Source organism: Syngnathoides biaculeatus, chromosome 23 (assembly GCF_019802595.1).
Source record: "Syngnathoides biaculeatus isolate LvHL_M chromosome 23, ASM1980259v1, whole genome shotgun sequence".
NCBI classification, from domain to species: domain Eukaryota; kingdom Metazoa; phylum Chordata; class Actinopteri; order Syngnathiformes; family Syngnathidae; genus Syngnathoides; species Syngnathoides biaculeatus.
Genome location: NC_084662.1, coordinates 8,428,028 through 8,446,393, shown reverse-complemented (window position 1 = coordinate 8,446,393; position 18,366 = coordinate 8,428,028). Strand labels below are relative to the sequence as shown.

At 43.8% G+C, this 18,366-nt stretch overlaps 1 protein-coding gene across 3 annotated transcripts; it reads left to right on the top strand.

Annotated features, from left to right (window-relative positions):
- The first annotated feature begins 1,066 nt into the window (after nucleotides 1-1,066).
- Nucleotides 1,067-17,493, top strand: vegfab (vascular endothelial growth factor Ab). 3 transcript variants are annotated; one of them, XR_009793783.1, is made up of 8 exons: nucleotides 1,067-1,372; nucleotides 3,908-3,950; nucleotides 5,995-6,191; nucleotides 6,540-6,616; nucleotides 8,339-8,371; nucleotides 14,654-14,785; nucleotides 15,025-15,105; nucleotides 16,916-17,493. XR_009793783.1 is itself a non-coding variant. In XM_061812023.1 (7 exons), exons 1-7 carry the CDS (start codon nucleotides 1,319-1,321, stop codon nucleotides 15,044-15,046), a joined length of 558 nt encoding a protein of 185 aa, XP_061668007.1. In that variant the 5' UTR covers nucleotides 1,067-1,318; the 3' UTR covers nucleotides 15,047-17,493. The 3 variants fall into 3 exon arrangements, 2 of the variants coding, with proteins under 2 accessions (XP_061668007.1, XP_061668006.1); XM_061812023.1 differs by having other exon boundaries at nucleotides 15,025-17,493; XM_061812022.1 differs by lacking the exons at nucleotides 14,654-14,785; nucleotides 15,025-15,105; nucleotides 16,916-17,493 and adding an exon at nucleotides 13,216-14,562.
- The last annotated feature ends 873 nt before the right edge of the window (nucleotides 17,494-18,366 follow it).

Genomic DNA, 18,366 nt, shown 5'->3' with positions numbered 1-18,366 from the left:
TCAAGTGAGTTGTTCACTAATTGTATTTGTTTTTTAAATGATTTATCTTGGTCTCATTTTTGTATATCAGAAAAATCCGCCTGTCGAGCAGGGGTGTTCAGACTTTTTATATCTGCCGCATCTTCCCTTAACTTCGTTAATTGTTGAATAATTGACCGTGTTGTTTTAATGCCAATAAAGTTGGATAAATAATACTGATTTTTCTCAATCATATGAATAATGTTGGCAATTTTTGGCGCCGGAGGAACTGCTCGCAAAAAAAAAAAAATGTCCGCCGCGCAGGTTTCCTGCAATAATTTTCTTTATCGAAAATACACTCAAGCAATAGTCTTTGTTCTGCGTCGGTGCCGAAATGAATTAGTTGGCAAGTAAGCCAATGTTCTTCTTTTTTCAGCACTGCGCCATCTGCAGGACGTAGTGCTGCATTGCCCCACTTTCCCTTCTGATCAAATTTAAAAGAAAAAAAAAAAAAGTTTACGTCTCATTCCCGGGATTAATAACGCCATCACAGGAGTCGACGCGCAAGCAGGAGTCGAACTCAAACTCCACAAGCCACGCCCCCAACGCACCACCACCTCGGGCGCACCAATCACGGCCGGCCCGCTTCACACACACGCACGGGCAGACGCGCCGCGCACACACTGTGGAGTGCGGCGAGCGCCGGAGAGGTCGGACGCGTCCCGGTTCCTGGACCATCATCATCATCATCATCATCCGACTCCGCTTTCTTTCGTGCGCGCAAAGGAGACGTCAGAGCGGACCCCCCCCCCCCCCCCCCCCACCCCCCCCCCACCCCTTAAACGGTCGCCTGGGTTCCGGTCGAAGGAGGTTGCGGGAGTGACTCCCACTCGGTGCAACAAGCATGGGATTATTATTCGGTGCGTAATGTTGCCACTCGGCTTCTGCAGGAAAGCGCGCCGCCGCGGGACCATGTGCGATGTCGTGGATCGTGCCTCGGTGTGTTTGTGTGTAATGCGTGGATAGTAAAACCGCCCCCACCCCCCACGCCCCTCACCCCCCCCCCCAACCCCCAACCCCCCCACCACCACCACCACCACCTCGAGGATCCCTCGACAAAGTGAAGAGTTTGGGGCGCAAAGCGGATAATTTTTTCCAATTTATTGATTTTTGGAACACGCCGTTGGCTCCCCACGCACCCCCCCCCCATCCCAGGAGCCTCGTGTTGTGTGTTTTTTTTTTTTAAAGCTTTACTTTTAAAATACTAACTTGATGAGCGCGAGGTCCACCCCCCACCACCAGGAGCAGCAGCACCTCCGCGGATTCTAACACCTCGCCCGGATTTGGATTTGACAACACCATGAACTTTATTGACAGTTTGACACTATTATTTCTGACGCTGTCGGCTGTCAAGGTGAGTCAACTATGAATCCATACACACACACACAAAAAAAAAATGAAAAGAAAAAAAAAGAGCGAGAAAATGCGTCACGCGACCTTGCCGGGGTCATTGCTGACCCTTAAAAAAAAAGACAAGCTTTAAATTTGTTTTCATATTTTTTGCATAATTTAACGCTTGTATTTCTTTTATTGCACATCATTGGATTTTAATGTAAACGTAAAAAGACGTGATTTGATAAATATTTGAAAATAAATTAAAAATACAATTATATATACGTATATATTTCTTACATTTTTATATTCGTACACCAGACATTTAAAATAACACCAATGAAAGATTATTTTTTAAATATTCAAGAAGGGGAAGAAAGGAACATTTTCAGATAATCAGTAATTATTATATATGTATTCATTTTATTATTTCAATTAAAAATAAATACACTTTAAATGGGTCAAACAGTGCCATGGCATGTGAACCATCTTTTAATGGAGGAAAATATTATTTAATTTTTTTGCTATACATTAATCAATATAAGTAATACTATCTTCCATGACTTTTGGTGTTACTTCCAAGTCAGTAATATTTAGTTACAACCTGCTCTTCCGATTAAGGGTTTGATTTTAACTCTTAAATAATAATAATAAGTAATAATCATAACTTTTTTCTTTACATTTTAAGACCCTTTTTTTTTTTTTTCCAAGAACTCAGTGAACTTTTCCAGCTACTGTACTGACTGCTCATAGGTCATTAGTCATGTGGAAGACATAATAGCCATTCATCGAAGCACATGCCGGGGATATGGAGATATCATAATTGTGAAAATGATCGCTTAATAATAATGCCCCCCCCCCTCCCCCTTTATTCCAGTTCTACCTGGCAAACGACATAAGGGACCTCCTTCCTTCTTTCTATCTATCCACTCTGTGACTTTTTTTAGGGTTTGCAGACTGACACCCATCCCAGTGTTTTGAGCGGGTGGGTGGCGACTTGAGGAGAGCTCGCTCTCTCTCGAGCGGACCCCCACTCTCTCGCGCTCTCACGCCACCCGGAAGGGGACGGGCCTTACGTCCCCCTTCAACAGGAATCACTCGGGGTTTTTGTTTTTTTTTTCCCATTAAATCCAGTCGGGGACAAGTGCTGCCGTCTCACGCAACATAAGCGAGGTATTGCAAACGCGTGGAAACTTGCCAGTAATCCTTTTGTGCGGTGCGCCTTTGCGCGCGCACAAACACACGCAGCGAAGCAGTGAAAGGAGGTGATGGGAGTTGGAGGCGGGGGGGGGGGGGGGCGAGTTGCTGGTTGACATTCTTACCGGCTTTTAATGGGAATGAATGCAGCCAGGAGTCCGTGAAGGTTACGAAATCAACACACTTGTCGCGCACACGGCCTTGTAAAAAAAAAAAAAAAGTTCCAAGCTCGAGTCACATTGCCCCCGACGTGCTGTGGAAATCATTACGAGGTAGATTAGATACGTAGATTAGATTGGTTAGATAAATAAAATAGATTAGACAGACGGACGGACGGACGGACGGACAGACAGACAGACGGACAGACAGACAGACAGACGGACGGACAGACAGACAGACAGACAGACAGACAGACAGACAGACAGACGACAGACAGACAGACAGACAGACAGACAGACAGATAGATAGATAGATAGATAGATAGATAGATAGATAGATAGATAGATAGATAGATAGATAGATAGATAGATAGATATAGATAGATAGATAGATAGATAGATAGATAGATAGACAGATTACATCATATCAGATAGGGTTCTCAAACTGTGGGGCGGGTGCCCGAATTGGTCCACGAGGGGTTTTATTCCCGGGACGTGTATTTCATTTTAGACGGTTACACATCACACAGAGAGCAACAGAGATATTTGTTGGGAAGTGTGAAGATCAAGACGAGGATGACGCACAATATAGGGATCAAAATGAAGGAATTATCGAAACGTCCATTCATTCATTCACTTTGCGTACGACTTATCGTGACGAATTTGGGAGCACATAAGAGTTGAGTGTAAATTGTGTGTTTGAAAACGTCGTTTCGGAAAGATTCGATACAAATGTCTGACACGTACAGATATAAGGTATAGATAATGGAATTTTACTGGACAAATATTTTGTACTGGATTTAAAAACAAACAAAAAAAAGTCGAAACCATTTTTAGATGACGGATTTCTTCCGTGTACCGCGAGAGGGAACCCGCGTACCACCGCTGGTCCTCGTCCCGCACTTTGAGAATCACTTCCGCGCACTATTTTATGGCGTTCACGATTGTCCCCGTCAAGTTGATTTCATATTTTTACGAGCCTTTCGTGGAACGGCTTCGGGTACGTTTTCTTTTTGATGGATTAGCATACGTTGTAAAAGTAATTTATCCTTTCACATGACGGCTTTAACTCAAGCCATATATAGGCCGAGATATGATTTTTTTTGGGGGGGGGGTACCTCGGGGGTTCAGCAGCAAACTGTAAATACACACTTTTGCACGCAGATGACTTTTTGACTCATTTTTTGTCGTTGTTATTGCAGAGTGCCCAATTACCGAGGGAAACGCAGCGAGGCCCACATGACGGTAGGTGACCGATAGGACAGGGTGGGGACATTAATACCTGGGGGGGTGGGGGGGGGGGGGGTTCGGAGTGTGTATAAACCATGAATGAGAGACAAGGAAAGTGTGTGAGCTCATCAAAGTGTGAAATTAGTGTTAATGAGTGTGTGTGAAGCGTACTTGTGCAGAGGTTTCACCTTGGCACTGCACAGGCGCACGCTCGCCCCCTGGCGGCCACTTATCCCAGCTCCGCTTCAAGGCCTTTAAAATTGAGACATTCAGGAACTTTTTTTTTTTTTTTCCACATTTTTTTCGTGTCTGAGGTTAGGTTGAGGGAAATGTTACGGTCACCAGACTTACTTTTATAGAAAGGAATGGAATGTCACCCCTTCTTTTTTTTTTTTTTTTTTTTTTTGCACAATCCCAGCATTGCCCAATCGGATTTTGGGAAGAGTCAAAATTTTCGGGGGGGTGGAAGGAAAAACTTGTAGTTAATCTTCAGGCACCGGCACCGTGTTTGTATTGGCCGGGCCGGAGCTTGTTTTCCGCTCACTTGTTCTCACACTGATCGGTTGGAAGCGGCGATTCCAGGATGTTTTCTCGAGAGAGAGACGAGCGGAGCGTTTTTTTTTTTTTTGGGGGGGGGGGGGGTTTGCCTGCCGCTGATGGATTTACAAGTGCGCAAAAAACGTATTAAGATACACGGCTTAATCAAGTCATTAACAGGTCATCAAACAGACTTGCCAAGAACCTTTTGACATTTTCTCCACCCTAACAAGACATTTTACGCCGCGGGAGCAGTTTCAGGAAAGTATTGCGGTCTGTGTACTAGTTTGACCTCACTAGTACTAGTAGAATCGACTTGGACGCACTAGTCCAAGTCATTTTTTTGTTCACACAACCACCTTACAGCACCGTGTGACGTTTCTAAATATTACTAAAACATCTGCATGTGCTGGTATACGTACATTTACATTTTTTCTATTGGCCCGCAGCCAGAGACTCAAGGATTTTCCGAAGCCGAATTCCTAGCCCCGGCCTTGCGTCATTTTTTTTTTTTTTTCATGCGGCCCACGGCAGCCTGGGAAACGTGTTGTGCCAAGTGATAATAATCGATAATACGCCGGCAATTATGTAATATTATTATTATTCATTTACAGTACGTGGCAGTGGTGACCTGCCCTAACTGCGACAAAAACAAGTTTGACGGCTTTTTACTGCTTGTTATTCTCGATGCCGATGCTCGAAGCGACAAATGTCACAAATGGTGCATGCTTTGATATTGAAATCATGAAAATTGACTGTAATTTCCTTGTATTAATGCCAACAATCTTGTGCCTGCTAATTGAAAAGCATTCTGCCTGTCACTATATACCGCAAGTATAGAAAGATGAACAAGGATTATTTTGGGGCCAATTATTAAGTTTAATAATTTCCCACTAAGGACACTTGAGTGTTTTCACTGAAGGCAAGTAAACGAGATTCGAACCCGGAACTTTGCTTGCAAGGCAGAGGCCAAAAGCAAATGGCCCAGGCAGGGCACATCCAGACACGCAACTATTCCAACTTGCCTTTATGTCCACTTACAAATTCAATGATTCCGACGTGCGCGATTTTGGAATGCGGGAGTAGCGTCGCTGTGACAACAAGGCGCTCTAAAGCGGTCACGCCAGGGCGACGCTCATGTACACACGCTGGCTCTCAAGTCTGATCTTAAGAATAAAAAAAAAACCCAAAAAACTCCTTCTCGCTACGTCTCCCCCATTGTGATGTGTGCACACTTTCGCAGTTGACAACGAGGCGCTCTAAAGCGTCCGAGCCCGCATTGAGCTGCAGATCACAATTGTACTGGACAACAACAAGTTTTTTGACTGTGGGCACTCATGCCAGGGTCGAGGGTCTCGTTTTCAGCCCACCCCTAAAAATGAAACAAAACGGCGAATACTAATCCAAGCTCCGCACGTGAGTACTTCATAGTTCTCGGTCTTTGCAAGAGTCTTTAAAACGATCGCAAAATGAGCCCCCCCTTCTCGGAGTCCAGTCTCACGGTGTCACTGTGCGTTTGCAGTGATCCCTTTGATCGAGGTGTTCAACAAGAGCTGGTGTAAGCCTCGGGAAATGCTGGTGGAGATCCTGCAGGAGTACCCCGAGGAGGTGGAGCACATCTTCGTGCCGTCCTGCGTGGTGTTGACGCGCTGCGCCGGCTGCTGCAACGATGAGGCGCAGCAGTGCATCCCCACGGCCAGTCACAACGTGACCATGGAGGTCTGCAAACTCTTTGATTTATGAACGACGGTTTGGGGGAGCTGTTTTGTTTACGGCGGGCGGGGAGGTCCAAACTGTGATTTCTCAAGATCACTGTGCTTTGATTTCTGGCACCGAGACCCGTTTTAGTCGTGGTTTTCCGACATGACAGTCATCACTGCAACAATTTGTCGATGGCGGTCCGTTATGTGCGGCTTTTGGATTTGTGTTTGATCCTTGTTGGATTGAACAACAATAGACCGCAAGTACACGATGTGATTGTTCGATTGACTTTTCGCTGATTGGTGACGCTTGTGTCATTTTGCACCCCACCCCGAACTGATGGACTGCACTCTGTTCCCTCCGCAGATCAAAAGAATAGCAATTCAAAAGCAGCAAAATGACATCTTCATGAGTTTCACAGAACACAGCGCATGTGAGTGTAGGTAAGAAAGCCTCCGCGCGCACACCGACGTGGCTCGAGCATGTGAATGTTTTGAAAAAAAAAAAAAAAAGAAACACGAAACGCTCCTCCGCCGGCTTCTGACACATTTGACATGTCTGCTAGATTCATATCTACTTATCGTCTGCTTCCTTCTCTTGGCTCGTGATAAAAAAAAAAAAAAAAAAAAAAAAAAGGTCTTTGCATGTTGAAGCATATCCCAGTAGGCATTTTTCATATTTGTGCACCGGCTTATCCTCATTCCTTCGCACGGAGACACATTTCTGCTACTACTACCGAAATTTCGTGTGTTTCTCCACTCTTGGCCCTTCAAATTCATTAAATTGAGCTTAAGTGTCTCGTTATTTTGCAAGACGAGAAAACGAGTAATTTGGAAGTCATCTGGATGCGATCTATGCTTTTTTTCCTGAGTTGTAAAGCAGCTGTGAGATGCGTTTTTACCTCCCCCGGGGAAGTTATGTTCTCAGATTCAATGCTACAGTATAGGACACGCTCAAATTTAGCTCAGTTGGCTTGAAAATTACCGTATTTTCCGCACTATAAGGCGCACCTAAAGATAAGATAAGATAAGATGCGCCTTATATATGGACCGGAAATTGAGCCTTTAGTGCAGCTCCATCTAATGGATGCATAACGTAACCCCAGCCTCTACTGACGCATCTATTCTATGCGCCTTATCTATGAAAAATGTTTAAAAATGGGCCATTCATTGACGGTGCGCCTTATAATGCGAAAAATACAGTTTTCATTGACAACAAACGATGTACCGCCGTCTATCTACGCTAGCGACGTATAAGGACAGGCAGAAACGATGAAATGCTCTCCACTAGATGGCAGAAGGCACGTAAATAACCCGCGTTAGTTTTGCAAAATTTTTTTTTTTTTTGTTCCGTTTTGTTATTTTGAATGTAAAATACGTGCCCACGAAAGATTCAAAGTATTGGTATAAGTGGCCATTGAGCGGACTGTCGTGGAACATTTGTCAGCACGTCTATAGTATTTTATTGTATTTATTTATTTATTTTTTAAACGGTCAGCCATGGACCGAAGACCAGGAAAAAAGGACTTTTTTTTTTTTTTTTCCCAACTCATCCAAACAACAATGGGAGAATCCAAATGTCTTCCAAAGATGAAGATTTTACACAGTCTAGTCCAACCCGATTGATGAAATCATTGGTTGTCGCAGTACTTTTGTGCACAAACAATTTACGGGCTCCTAACTAGCAGGATCGTTGACCCTGGGTCTTTCCTAGCCGTCAGTTATTGAGCCTTTTTCACCATTTGGCCCCAACGCAATCACAGAATCGCACATAAATTCGATTTTAAGTGGTTCAGTCCAACGTTGCTCGAAAAGCGCATCGATCCTCTCTCTTTACGGGTCAAGACGCTCACGAAAAAAGCCTGCTGATGAAATCCAGTTTTTGGCCCCAAAATGTTTCAAAACGCCTGCACGCTGCGTGACCCTGCAAAATGAAATCGTTCGCCTTTCCTCACACTTTTGCCTCACAAGAGATTTCGCCACAAAGTTATCAGCGGGAGGTGTTCTAGATTGTGTGTACGCATCCCCGAAACAAAACGAGTGTTCAGGTTCAGTGAAAAGTGAAAGCTAGTTGCGCGACATTTTTGGGCTGTCCACGATGATCCTTATGTACCTCATGTCAACTTTTTGTTTTTTGTTTTTTTTTTTGTGTGTGCCTGCTTTTAGGTTAAAGAAAGAAGTAAAAGAGCAGAGAGAAAAGTGAGTACAGCGCTTCTTTGAGCTTTAATGCTTGAGTTGAACAATAGCCAGGAGAGATTTGATCTCGCTCCTGTTGGAGTTGGGCCCCTTTCTCGCAGGTGGCCATTTTGACTACATTTCCTCCATCCGACCAGAGCGGCGCCTCCAAAATGGAACACGAGCCGTAATTCCGGTTGACTTCCAAGGCCGCTCAAACCTTTAATAACTGCACAGGGACTACATTAAGGAACAATTTATTGTTCTTAGCTTGTCATACGAGGATAAAGAGGAGTTAACCTTTGCGTGATGAAATAAAAGGAAAACTTCGAACGCGAGTGGAGCAAGTGGAGAGGGGAAGAGGGAGGCTTTTGCAGTCCGATACTGTCACCCACTCACGTTTGGCTTGTATTTTATTCACAAGGTTAGCGAGCTCACTGTTTTAAGAGTTCCCCATATTTCCAGCATTTTGGCTGCGGATTATGGTGTTCTGTGACAGCGTTAGCACCAAAAGTACCCGAAGGAAAAAGTAGACTCTCTTCTTTCATCAGAAAGAAAATGTGTTTCAACCGTAACCTCAAAACGTGGGTTTCTGACGTCTCTAAAACTTGCTTATTTTGAGGCAAGTTGGGTTGCCCATAACTTTTATGAACAGAATCTCTAGGCCCAGATGAGGCGGAGAGGGGGTCCGGCTTGGTGGCCTCACTATCGCGTCTCCGGTTCTCGGAGAAGATGTGGTTGTGTTGGCTGTGAAGTACCTGGGGTGAGAATCCGCACCTCCAAATCTGAGACCGTGGTCCTCAGTCAGAAAAGGGTGGCGTGCCCTCTTTAGGTCAGGGATGAGATCCTCCCCCAAGTATCTTGGGGGCTTGTTCACAAGTGAGGGACGAATGAAAAGGTAGCGCGACAGTTATGCGGACTTTGTATCAGTCCGTTGTGGTAAAGAAGGAGCCAGGTCGAAAGGCAAAGCTCTCATTTTATCTACGTTTTCTACCCTAACCTACGGTCACGAGCTGTGGGTCGTGACCGAAAGAAGGAGATCCCGGATACAAGCGGGCGAAATGAGTTTCCTCCACAGAGTATCAGGGCTCTCCCTTAGAGATAGGGCTAGAAGCTCGGTCATCCGAGAGGGGCTCAGAGTCAAACCGCCGCTCCTCTAGATTGAGAGGATCCAGATGAGGTGGGCTGGACCATCTGATCCGGATGCCTCCCGGACGCCTCCCTGGTGAGGTGTTCCGGGCACGTCCCACCCAGAAAGAGACACCGGGGACGACCCAGGACACGCTGAAGAGACTTGGACTCTCGGCTGGCCTGGGAAGTTGGGTGAAGTGGCTGGGTGGAGGGAAGTCTGGGGTCCGGGGTTCCCCGCTAAAGCTACTGCCCCTCGCAACCCAACCCCGGATAAGCAATTGAAGTCGGCTGGATGGATGAAGTTGGCTTGGATTCCAAACTGCGTTGGTGCATGATCCACCTCTCACCAAAAATAAGCTCTGAGACTTTTGGATGAAATTCATGAATGCACCTGAAATGACCTTGAAACTTTTGAGCAAACAAATCCATTTTTTTTTTTTTTGTACTACTTACAAGGAGCCGAACGTAAAAATTTACCACAGGTTAATTGAAAAGCTTGGAGAAGGTCAAATTCGGTTCATCTCTCAAGGTTATAGTGCGGTTTCGGTTCCAATATGGCTATTTTTTTTTTTATTTTTGTAGTGTAATTGTTAATTGCATTATTCTAAAACGTGATCTCTGAATGTTGTGACCTCCTGTTTCAACCTCAGTGGGTAATTGAGCAAATATGGATTTTTCGTGGGTCTGTGCGGAGTACCCGTCGTTCTTAAAGCCAGAAATCGACTGACTCGAGTGCACCTCCGCAGGTTGTAACCAAGTAATCCGTTCCCTTCTCCCTCAGCGGCTCGAAGACCCGATTAATCAATTCTCAGCGCGTTTCTTTTTCCTTTCGAACAAAAGCCTCCATTGCCGAGCCTTTCGGGTGGCCCGCGCCGCCATTAAAGCGTACCGGTAAATGAATGACTCTTAACGAGTTTGTTGCCCTCGCCACGCCTGACCTTTACACCTTTCCTCCCCCTCGCCCTATCTCCTATTTACATTCTTCCCCTCGTTTAGGCCCACTTAAGGCCCGTAACGCCGGTCGCTGCCCGCTCCGACGGAGATAGCGGCATTTTTTGGGGTTTTTTTTTTTTTGTTGTTGTTTTTTGAAGAGCCGCCTCCGTTTTATGGTGCGTGCTGAAATCGCCATCTCCAAAGGTCGTTAAAACCCGACTCCCGAAGTGAACGCTTAGAATATCTGGGGCGGTTGCTTATGTTTGGGCTTTAGACGGGGGCCATTTGTTGTATAGATAAGTGCCAGCGTCGGGGGGCGGGGGCCTCCTCTTTAACCTCGTTTTGATTGTTTACAAGTTGTCCCACGCTAGCTTGCGGTTGACGACAACACCGCTCTCGGGGTCATTCAACTACGCTGTTTTGTTTTTTTGCACCTTGGGCAATTGTGCGACCGGAGTCATCAATGTGAGAGGTCGGGAGGAGCGAGCAGCAAGCGGCCGGGCTCCAAAACACACCCGGTTTCGTAATTATTCAAAACAGAATCACGTAGTAAGTCAGCGCTGTCAAATCACGACCATTTTTTTTTTCCCCCCAGTCGAAGAAGAAAAATGTTCACGCAAACACGCCACGCACGACAGATTTAGCACCGCGACAGTAAATCTTTTGCGGTATGTTGTACAGTTTAATCTTTAAGAGGACTTACAAGAATGTGAACATATAAATGTAAATGTAAAAACTGATATTCATCTGATTATGGTCTTACGGTTTTCCAACGACGGTAGTGCGTTAAAAACGGCGTTTTTCCACGCAAGCATTGTTTTAAAGTTTACATTGAAAGCAAGTAAGCTCATTGAAAACTTGTCTTAGTAATGATATAATACTCTCATATTTGCTCCAGCCAAAATCAACCTCTATTGTTCATTAGAACAAATGGAACGGTAGGCTGAAGAAATATGAATTTGAATTTATTTCGTTACAAACATGGAAAAGTTTGCTTCAACCTCAAAACTTGATCCAGAAAGCAAATCTAAATACATAATCGACGGACTGACAGAAAATGTCATCACTCAAATATTCAGTTATGCGGCACCATGTGACTCTCACATTACTTTGCTGTATTTATCATAGTCGTCGTGACGGTTAGCAGACGTTTATTCTATCGTGCACTTGATGTGTTTTTTTTTTTGTTTTTTTGTCGGCATTCATATGCGCAGCGCAAGGCTCGGGACGTGTACTTGCTCGAGTTATGAATAGCTGCGGTCCGAGCTTGCAAAAGTTTCTTGCATTTTTTTTTTGTCTTTTCTCTCGATCGCGGGTTATTTGCAGAGGAGGAGATACGTTTAAAAAAGAAACTAGCCACGGATGTGGGCCGTGGGGACGACTTCCTACTCGGCCTCCTCGAATTTTCATTAAAGGGTCTTTACATGGCGAAAGTAACATGCCAAGTAAGCAAAAGTCGCATATGTGAAGCCCCCAGGTGCATCCTTTGTAATCCTTTATGAGCTTGTTCCCATTGTGTTGCGCTTTGAATCGAAAAAATAAACTCGACACTCGGGTTGAGTGATGTGGTCCAGAGGAAGTTTATTATCTTCCATTCATGAGAGGAGATTTATGTTTTGGGTTTTTTTTTTTTTCCTTTTTGGAAGAGAACACAATAAATTGCTTGCACCCTCGCCTTCTCACGGAACATTTTAGGTCCACAACGTTCCATAATCTACGCGGGACACAACCCGACAGGAGGTCGCATTGTTGCACGTGCCTCTCTAAATCTTTACCATCTTTATCCTTCATTCTTAAATTCCCATTAAATTAAATTCTCGCCTAATATGACATAGAAAATTTAATGATTCTTTGGGGATGATAAGTCACCACCATGGACCACGCTGGAGCCTTTGCCAGCTAACTTCAGTCAAGAAACCGGGTACGTGCCGGACTGGTCGCCCGCCGGTCAATCGCAAGACACAAAGCAACAAATGTGTCTTTAAGAGGAGGGGCCAACTGGGGTGTTGCGTAAGATCAGCGAATCAGTCTGGGTGTGTGCCGCGGACGACGAACGCTCGTGTGAGCGCGTTTTACCGTTGCCCCAGCAATTTTTTTAAATTGTTTTATGAATAGGCAATAGCTGTGTAGCTTCTCGGTCATTCGGTTCAAAGTAATCCACAAAGGCAACGAGGTGGATACGCAAATGAAAGCGGGTCGAGTTCCGAGCGATGCCACCAAACGCCGTTTTTCGGGGTTGGGCAACTACTTTTTATGATGGTCGGCCGCTGGATTTTGCAGCGGTTCAAAATTATGACACACCGGTCCATGGGACCGCAAACAGCAAATCCAAAAAAATGTATCCAAGCAATGTATGAAGCACGGAGGGTACGGTCCATAAATGGGCCCAGAGGCAGCCTCTTAAAATGTCCGTCCTCTTCCCTTACTTTCCACTCGTTTCCACTCTTTGTGGAGACCCGCTTTTTCCTGAACGATCACGCTAAATAAGAATTTTTAAAAAATGGGGATGGTGGGTCTACACGCTGTTGTCAAGGCAGATTATTTTTTTTAACACATCATTTCAACGACCTGATTCCGGTTGACTTATTGAGCTAGCGACTGCATCCGAAACTCAAGCAACGGCAACGAAGTTCAACAACAACTTTCAAAAACGTTTACCGACCGCCATTTTGAGACAATTGGTCGTATTCACGAGTGCAGAAGAAACTGAGCAGCTGTTCACTCGCTCCGTCTCTTCACGCTCTCAGGCTCTCTCTCTGCGTTGTTGTGCTCTCTCTCTCTCTCTCTCTCTCTCTCTTTTCCAGACAATCCCGGCGAGGCCCGGCTAACGGCCAAAAACGAAAGCGAAAGAAAAACCGAGACATAACAATTGGCGATGCGTACGTCAGCTCCGCCTTCTCCACCTACCTGCACCTGAGTGTCGTGCTTCTCGTAATTAAGATGGCTTGGGAGGAGATCCTTTGCCCTTTTTAATGTACTACGTCCGCACTCCGTCAATTAGCATGTCGCTAACGTGCCCTCCATTCTCTCAACTCATCATCTCACGCCTGTACGTGTTTTGCTAACGTTGTCGCTCGCCGCTGACCGTCAAATTAATCCATCTCATACGTCAAGACTAATTAATCACCTGCCAGTGATAGTAGCTAGGTGTAACACCGCTATAAAAAGTTATTCAAGCAATAATTCGATAGGTTAGTCTTTGAGCATTTATTTGGTATCTGTGATACCAGCTCAAGGTCGTGATAGTACACGAAAACTCAAACTACGAGTGGAAGAAAAAACAAACAAACAAACAAAAAACCAATGGTTGGACACAACTCCGTCACTCGACGGTTCTAAGCTTTCCGCTAACGAGCCGAACTGTTCCACTACCCGTAGATGGATACCAAGGATATGAAATAAATGCTCAAAGGGCTTCCCGAGCGCCACGCCCAGCTGTTCGGATGCGTCACTGAAGAAAAGTAAAAGCAGAGGTCCACATTCCCCCACACAAGGTCTCGACTTCAGATGAACGATAACAGATCAGCAGGGGTAGACGCGTCGACAGTTAGCCGTTGTCATCGCTGGCCCGCTATCAGCCGGGATCGTAATCGCCGTGTTTAGTCTGTGCAGCTTTGCTGTGTCTTGCCTCCGTCTCCTTTAGCCTCTTTGTGCTTTTCATCTCCCTCGCCGTGCATAATGCTGGTACTTTTTTGTCATGTCATGTTCAGATGCGAGCGATAGCTATCTGTTGCTATCCTTCCGTTCTGCTAGGGGACATTTGTAAACCAGACCAACTGTGTACCGAGTTTTTCTGTCTTCTCTCGCAACCATTTTGTGTCTTAAGTGCAATTGTTGGTTTGTCATCCATGTGTGAAGCAAATGGAGGCGAGCTGAGTCCTTCCACCTTTTTGACAATAAAATGACATGTCCTAACGATGCATCGAGCAGATTCTTGAGTCTTCTTTGGCAAACAAACGCAGGGCACGTGAGACCGGGTCGTGCTGCGATAGGGGACGAGTTCAGGGGTCGAAAAGACGGGTTCATTTTACCACAAGCGTTTTAGCTTGCGCCCAACGCTAGCCAGACTGTCACATAGCGCGTGGCAACCACTTGGAAGAGAAAACTCGGCCGTATGACCTTGCGAGTGACCGTTTTCACGGTGCGGTAGTTCAACACCCTTTGATAATCCTCATCTCTCCCTCCCTCCCTCTTTCCTTCCTTTCTTTCTTTCTGTCTGTCTGACGGTCCGACACCATCCAGCGTTTGCAAGCCGTGCTCGGAGAAAAGGAAGCATTTGTACTTGCAGGACCCTCAAACCTGCCGCTGCTCCTGCAAACACACCAACGAGTTCTGTCAAGACCGCCAACAAGAGCTCAACGAGAGGACCTGCAGGTGAGGGTCGCTGACAGGCCGAGTTCACTCCAGTTTTTCGGTCGGGACTTTCTTCTGATTGGCAGCTTTGTTTTCCCTCTTTTATATTTGTTGTTTTTTTTTTTTTTTTTTTTTGTTCCTCAAACTTCGACATGATAACAAGCCTACTCACGCAGAAGCTGCTGTCAGCCACAGCTCACACCCAAATTCGACACAAAGCCTAAAATGTGTCTCTGATTTTGATTTTACTCTCTGTTCAGATGTGACAAGCCCAGAAGATGAGGGAGGAGCAACACCATGCACATACAAGATGAAGGAATACTCCGTTCTATTATCGAAAAGTAATACAACGGATATTTCACAGCACAGCACTTTGACGTTTTTTGGTTTTTTTTTTTTTTTTGACCCGTAAGCTCTTCTTTTCTGTGGAAAGCATTCCGCTCTGGACCGCCAGAGAGGGGATGGACTGTTGCCTCCCGCTGTACATCGACAGTATGTATCCGCGTGCGTGTGAGTTGAATGTGTAGACCAGCATACTACACAACTGTTTGCTGCTACGAAAGAAAAAACACAACAAACACACACACAAAAAAAAAAAAAAACCCCACAAAAAAAAAAAAGAAAATCAAAACTAAAACAATGCATCGTTTGACGGAAGCGCCTTCTAAACGCCTTGTTGCTTTTTACTTCACTGGATGCGAGTCTACTGTGCCGGTGCGCAAAAAGCTTGGAGATTTAAGACTGCTTTAAGACGACAGAGGTGAGGAGGAAGAGTTGTCTGGCACGGATTCCCACCCGGATGTCTACTTTTAACTGGCACAGCGGGTGGGAAATCTTCCTACAGTTTGGCTGCTTTTTCCTCCGAGGACATTTTCAGCACACGACACAAGGAGTGCCTTTAATGGGATACCGCTAGCCAACGTGCTATTATAGCTGGCGTGAACGAAAACCACTGAACGAAAACTCTACTGTAGTTTGATTCCATCGGGAAAACCAGTGCCTCGCTTAAAAAAAAAATAAAAAAAATAAGGACTAAGAAAAGTGCTTTATAAATTATTGTTCATTTTCCAGGAAAATGGGGATTTAACACAGTAGTGCTTCATTTACACGTCCTCTCTTGACTTGTATATAGCTAATATTATCTCTTCATGCCATAGTCCATTTTAGATAATTTATAATGTCATAGAGTATTTTTCAGTATTCATTTTGTTGCCCATATTTAATGTGGTCTATTTATATATGCAGTGTTGTGTTCCATCTCTCCCAGTGACTGTCCCATTCAGCATGGATTCTCTGTGCTTTTATTTTTTTGGTTTTTTTTTTTTTTACATATATAACTAAAAAAAAAAAAAAACACCAACCAAAAAAAAAAAAAAAAAATCAGCTATTTACTAACATTCCCAAAAAATGGTTCCTGTGTAGCGAGGACACCTCCAGAATTATTAAGCCGCATGCAATGAACTTGTAGCATGTGTAGAAATGTTTATAGGAAGTAGCACATGCTTTTTGTCTGCAACATGCAAATTTAAACAAACAAAAAAAAAAACTACTGCTACAAACACCACCATTACTACTACTACTACTACTACTACTACTACTACTACTACTACTTCCACCAACCAACGACACGTGTTCGGAAAAAATTAAACCGCCTCTGCCATCAGTCTTAGAAACCTGATTCATTAGCTCCTTTTTGTTGTTGTTGTTCCATGACTCATAATCTGTTTTTATGTGTCCGTGTAAAACAGTAAAAAAACGTATTTATTTTCAAATTATATTCTTTTTATATAAAATACAGAAAATGTTCCTGTGTTGTGTTTTCCGGCCAATGTCTACCCATTCTCTTCGTCTGTGATGATATTATGACCGATGGGATCAGTCAAAAGAGTGCGGGTGTCAAACCCAAGGCCCGGGGGCCAGATCCGGCCCGCCACGGGATTTTATGTGGCTCGCGAAGCCAAATCTAGTGTCAATTTCAATTATTCTTGCAAAAATTTGTACAGAAAATTTCAAATTGTCATCCATCATAAATGACCAAGTTATGATATTACAAGCATTTTTGTGTTGCTAAATATGAATAGTTGAAAAACACATTACCCTGGATTTCTGATTCCAAAAGTAGACGATTGAATTTGATTTGTATGGTTTCAGAGTCATGACGGCCCTCTGAGGGGAAACCGGAACCGCGATGTGGCCCGCGAGAAAAATGAGTTTGACACCCCTGCAATTCCAGACTGAAATGTAATCAGAAATGCTGCATCTCTCAACGTGGTGACTAACTGGTTTGCGACAATTTATTAAAACATTTATGGCACACAGCGTAGTTTATAAACAGACCCGGGGTTGTTAACAACTGTGTGTGTGGGTTTTTTTTTTTTTTTAAAAGAAGTGGTTGAACAACTGCTTGCTTGAAATGGGATCGGGTACTACCGGAGAGGAGTGAAGAACTGAACGACGAGTCATAGGCTAGCGAATGGATTTTTTTTATTTTTTTTTTTTAAATGACGGAGCAGCTGTCGCTCATGGCTTGCCAATAACATCTGGTCCCCGGTGTCAAACATCTTACGTAAGGACGTCACATGAGCAGGTTATCCGAAAGGTTTGAGACATTAACACAATTTAGCGTCACTTCTCTTAAACAGCCCGCCGGTGTGAGGTCCAAAAGGTCCTCAGACTCGAATACAGCATCAATAATAAAACGACAAATTGCTGCTGACATCAAAAGCTTCTTTTTTTTTTTTTTTTTTGTAGGATAACAAGCGCGTGCCAAACCAACAGGAAGTCTTGTAACTTCAAATTATGAAGGTATTTTAGGCAATGGGAGATATGACGAAAAGTACTTACAGAAAGGAAGTAAATACAAAAAAAAAAAAAAAAAAAAAGGGAACGGGTACATGTGGAACACCTGTGACGTTTATTTACTCCTGAAAATCTCAATGTTTTAATACTTTATTAATAAAACAACTTAAAATTACTGTAGTCTGAAGTAATTTGTTTCGCTCGCTGAATCCGTACCTCTAAATTTTTAATGAATGGATCTTTTAGGTGGACATGACAAAATATCATGAAAGGACGAATTAATAGGTGAACAAAAAAAAACATGTTTTTACATGCCATTTTCACAATATGTTCAACAAAGGTTCGAAATTTAAAAAATAATTACAAAAAAATCTACTCCATCAATGCATGTACTATACTGTAATTTATTAAAATACTCTCAATTAGGGATTTTTTAGACATTTTATTTTTAAATAGATGGTCATTTTTAGATCACCTTAAAAAATGTTAAACTGTATATATCCGTCTAATACTGCAATTATTATTCTCATTTTGAATTGTGTAACTGTATTATGACTAATGTATAACTCAAATAAATACAAACAATTTAATCATGATTAAAATTATATAGTGGAATTTTTTTAAATGTGCATGTAAAAGTGTTATTTTTACTATTTCAATACACCAAAATATTAGCTACCCTGAATACGAAAAGCCAAAATGTACAGAAAACATTTTGTTGTCATGACAACCTGCCACCCAACACGCAAGCAAACATGCCATGTAGCAATACGGCGCTAGCTAATGATTAAGCATTTTAGTCT

Excerpts from the sequence above, each read along its gene's own strand:
- vegfab (XM_061812022.1), top strand. The coding sequence starts at position 1,319 with ATGAACTTTATTGACAGTTTGACACTATTATTTCTGACGCTGTCGGCT. Across the intron at positions 6,192-6,539 it reads GTCACAACGTGACCATGGAG|ATCAAAAGAATAGCAATTCA; the intron begins GTCTGCAAACTC and ends TTCCCTCCGCAG. Across the intron at positions 6,617-8,338 it reads CACAGCGCATGTGAGTGTAG|GTTAAAGAAAGAAGTAAAAG; the intron begins GTAAGAAAGCCT and ends GCCTGCTTTTAG.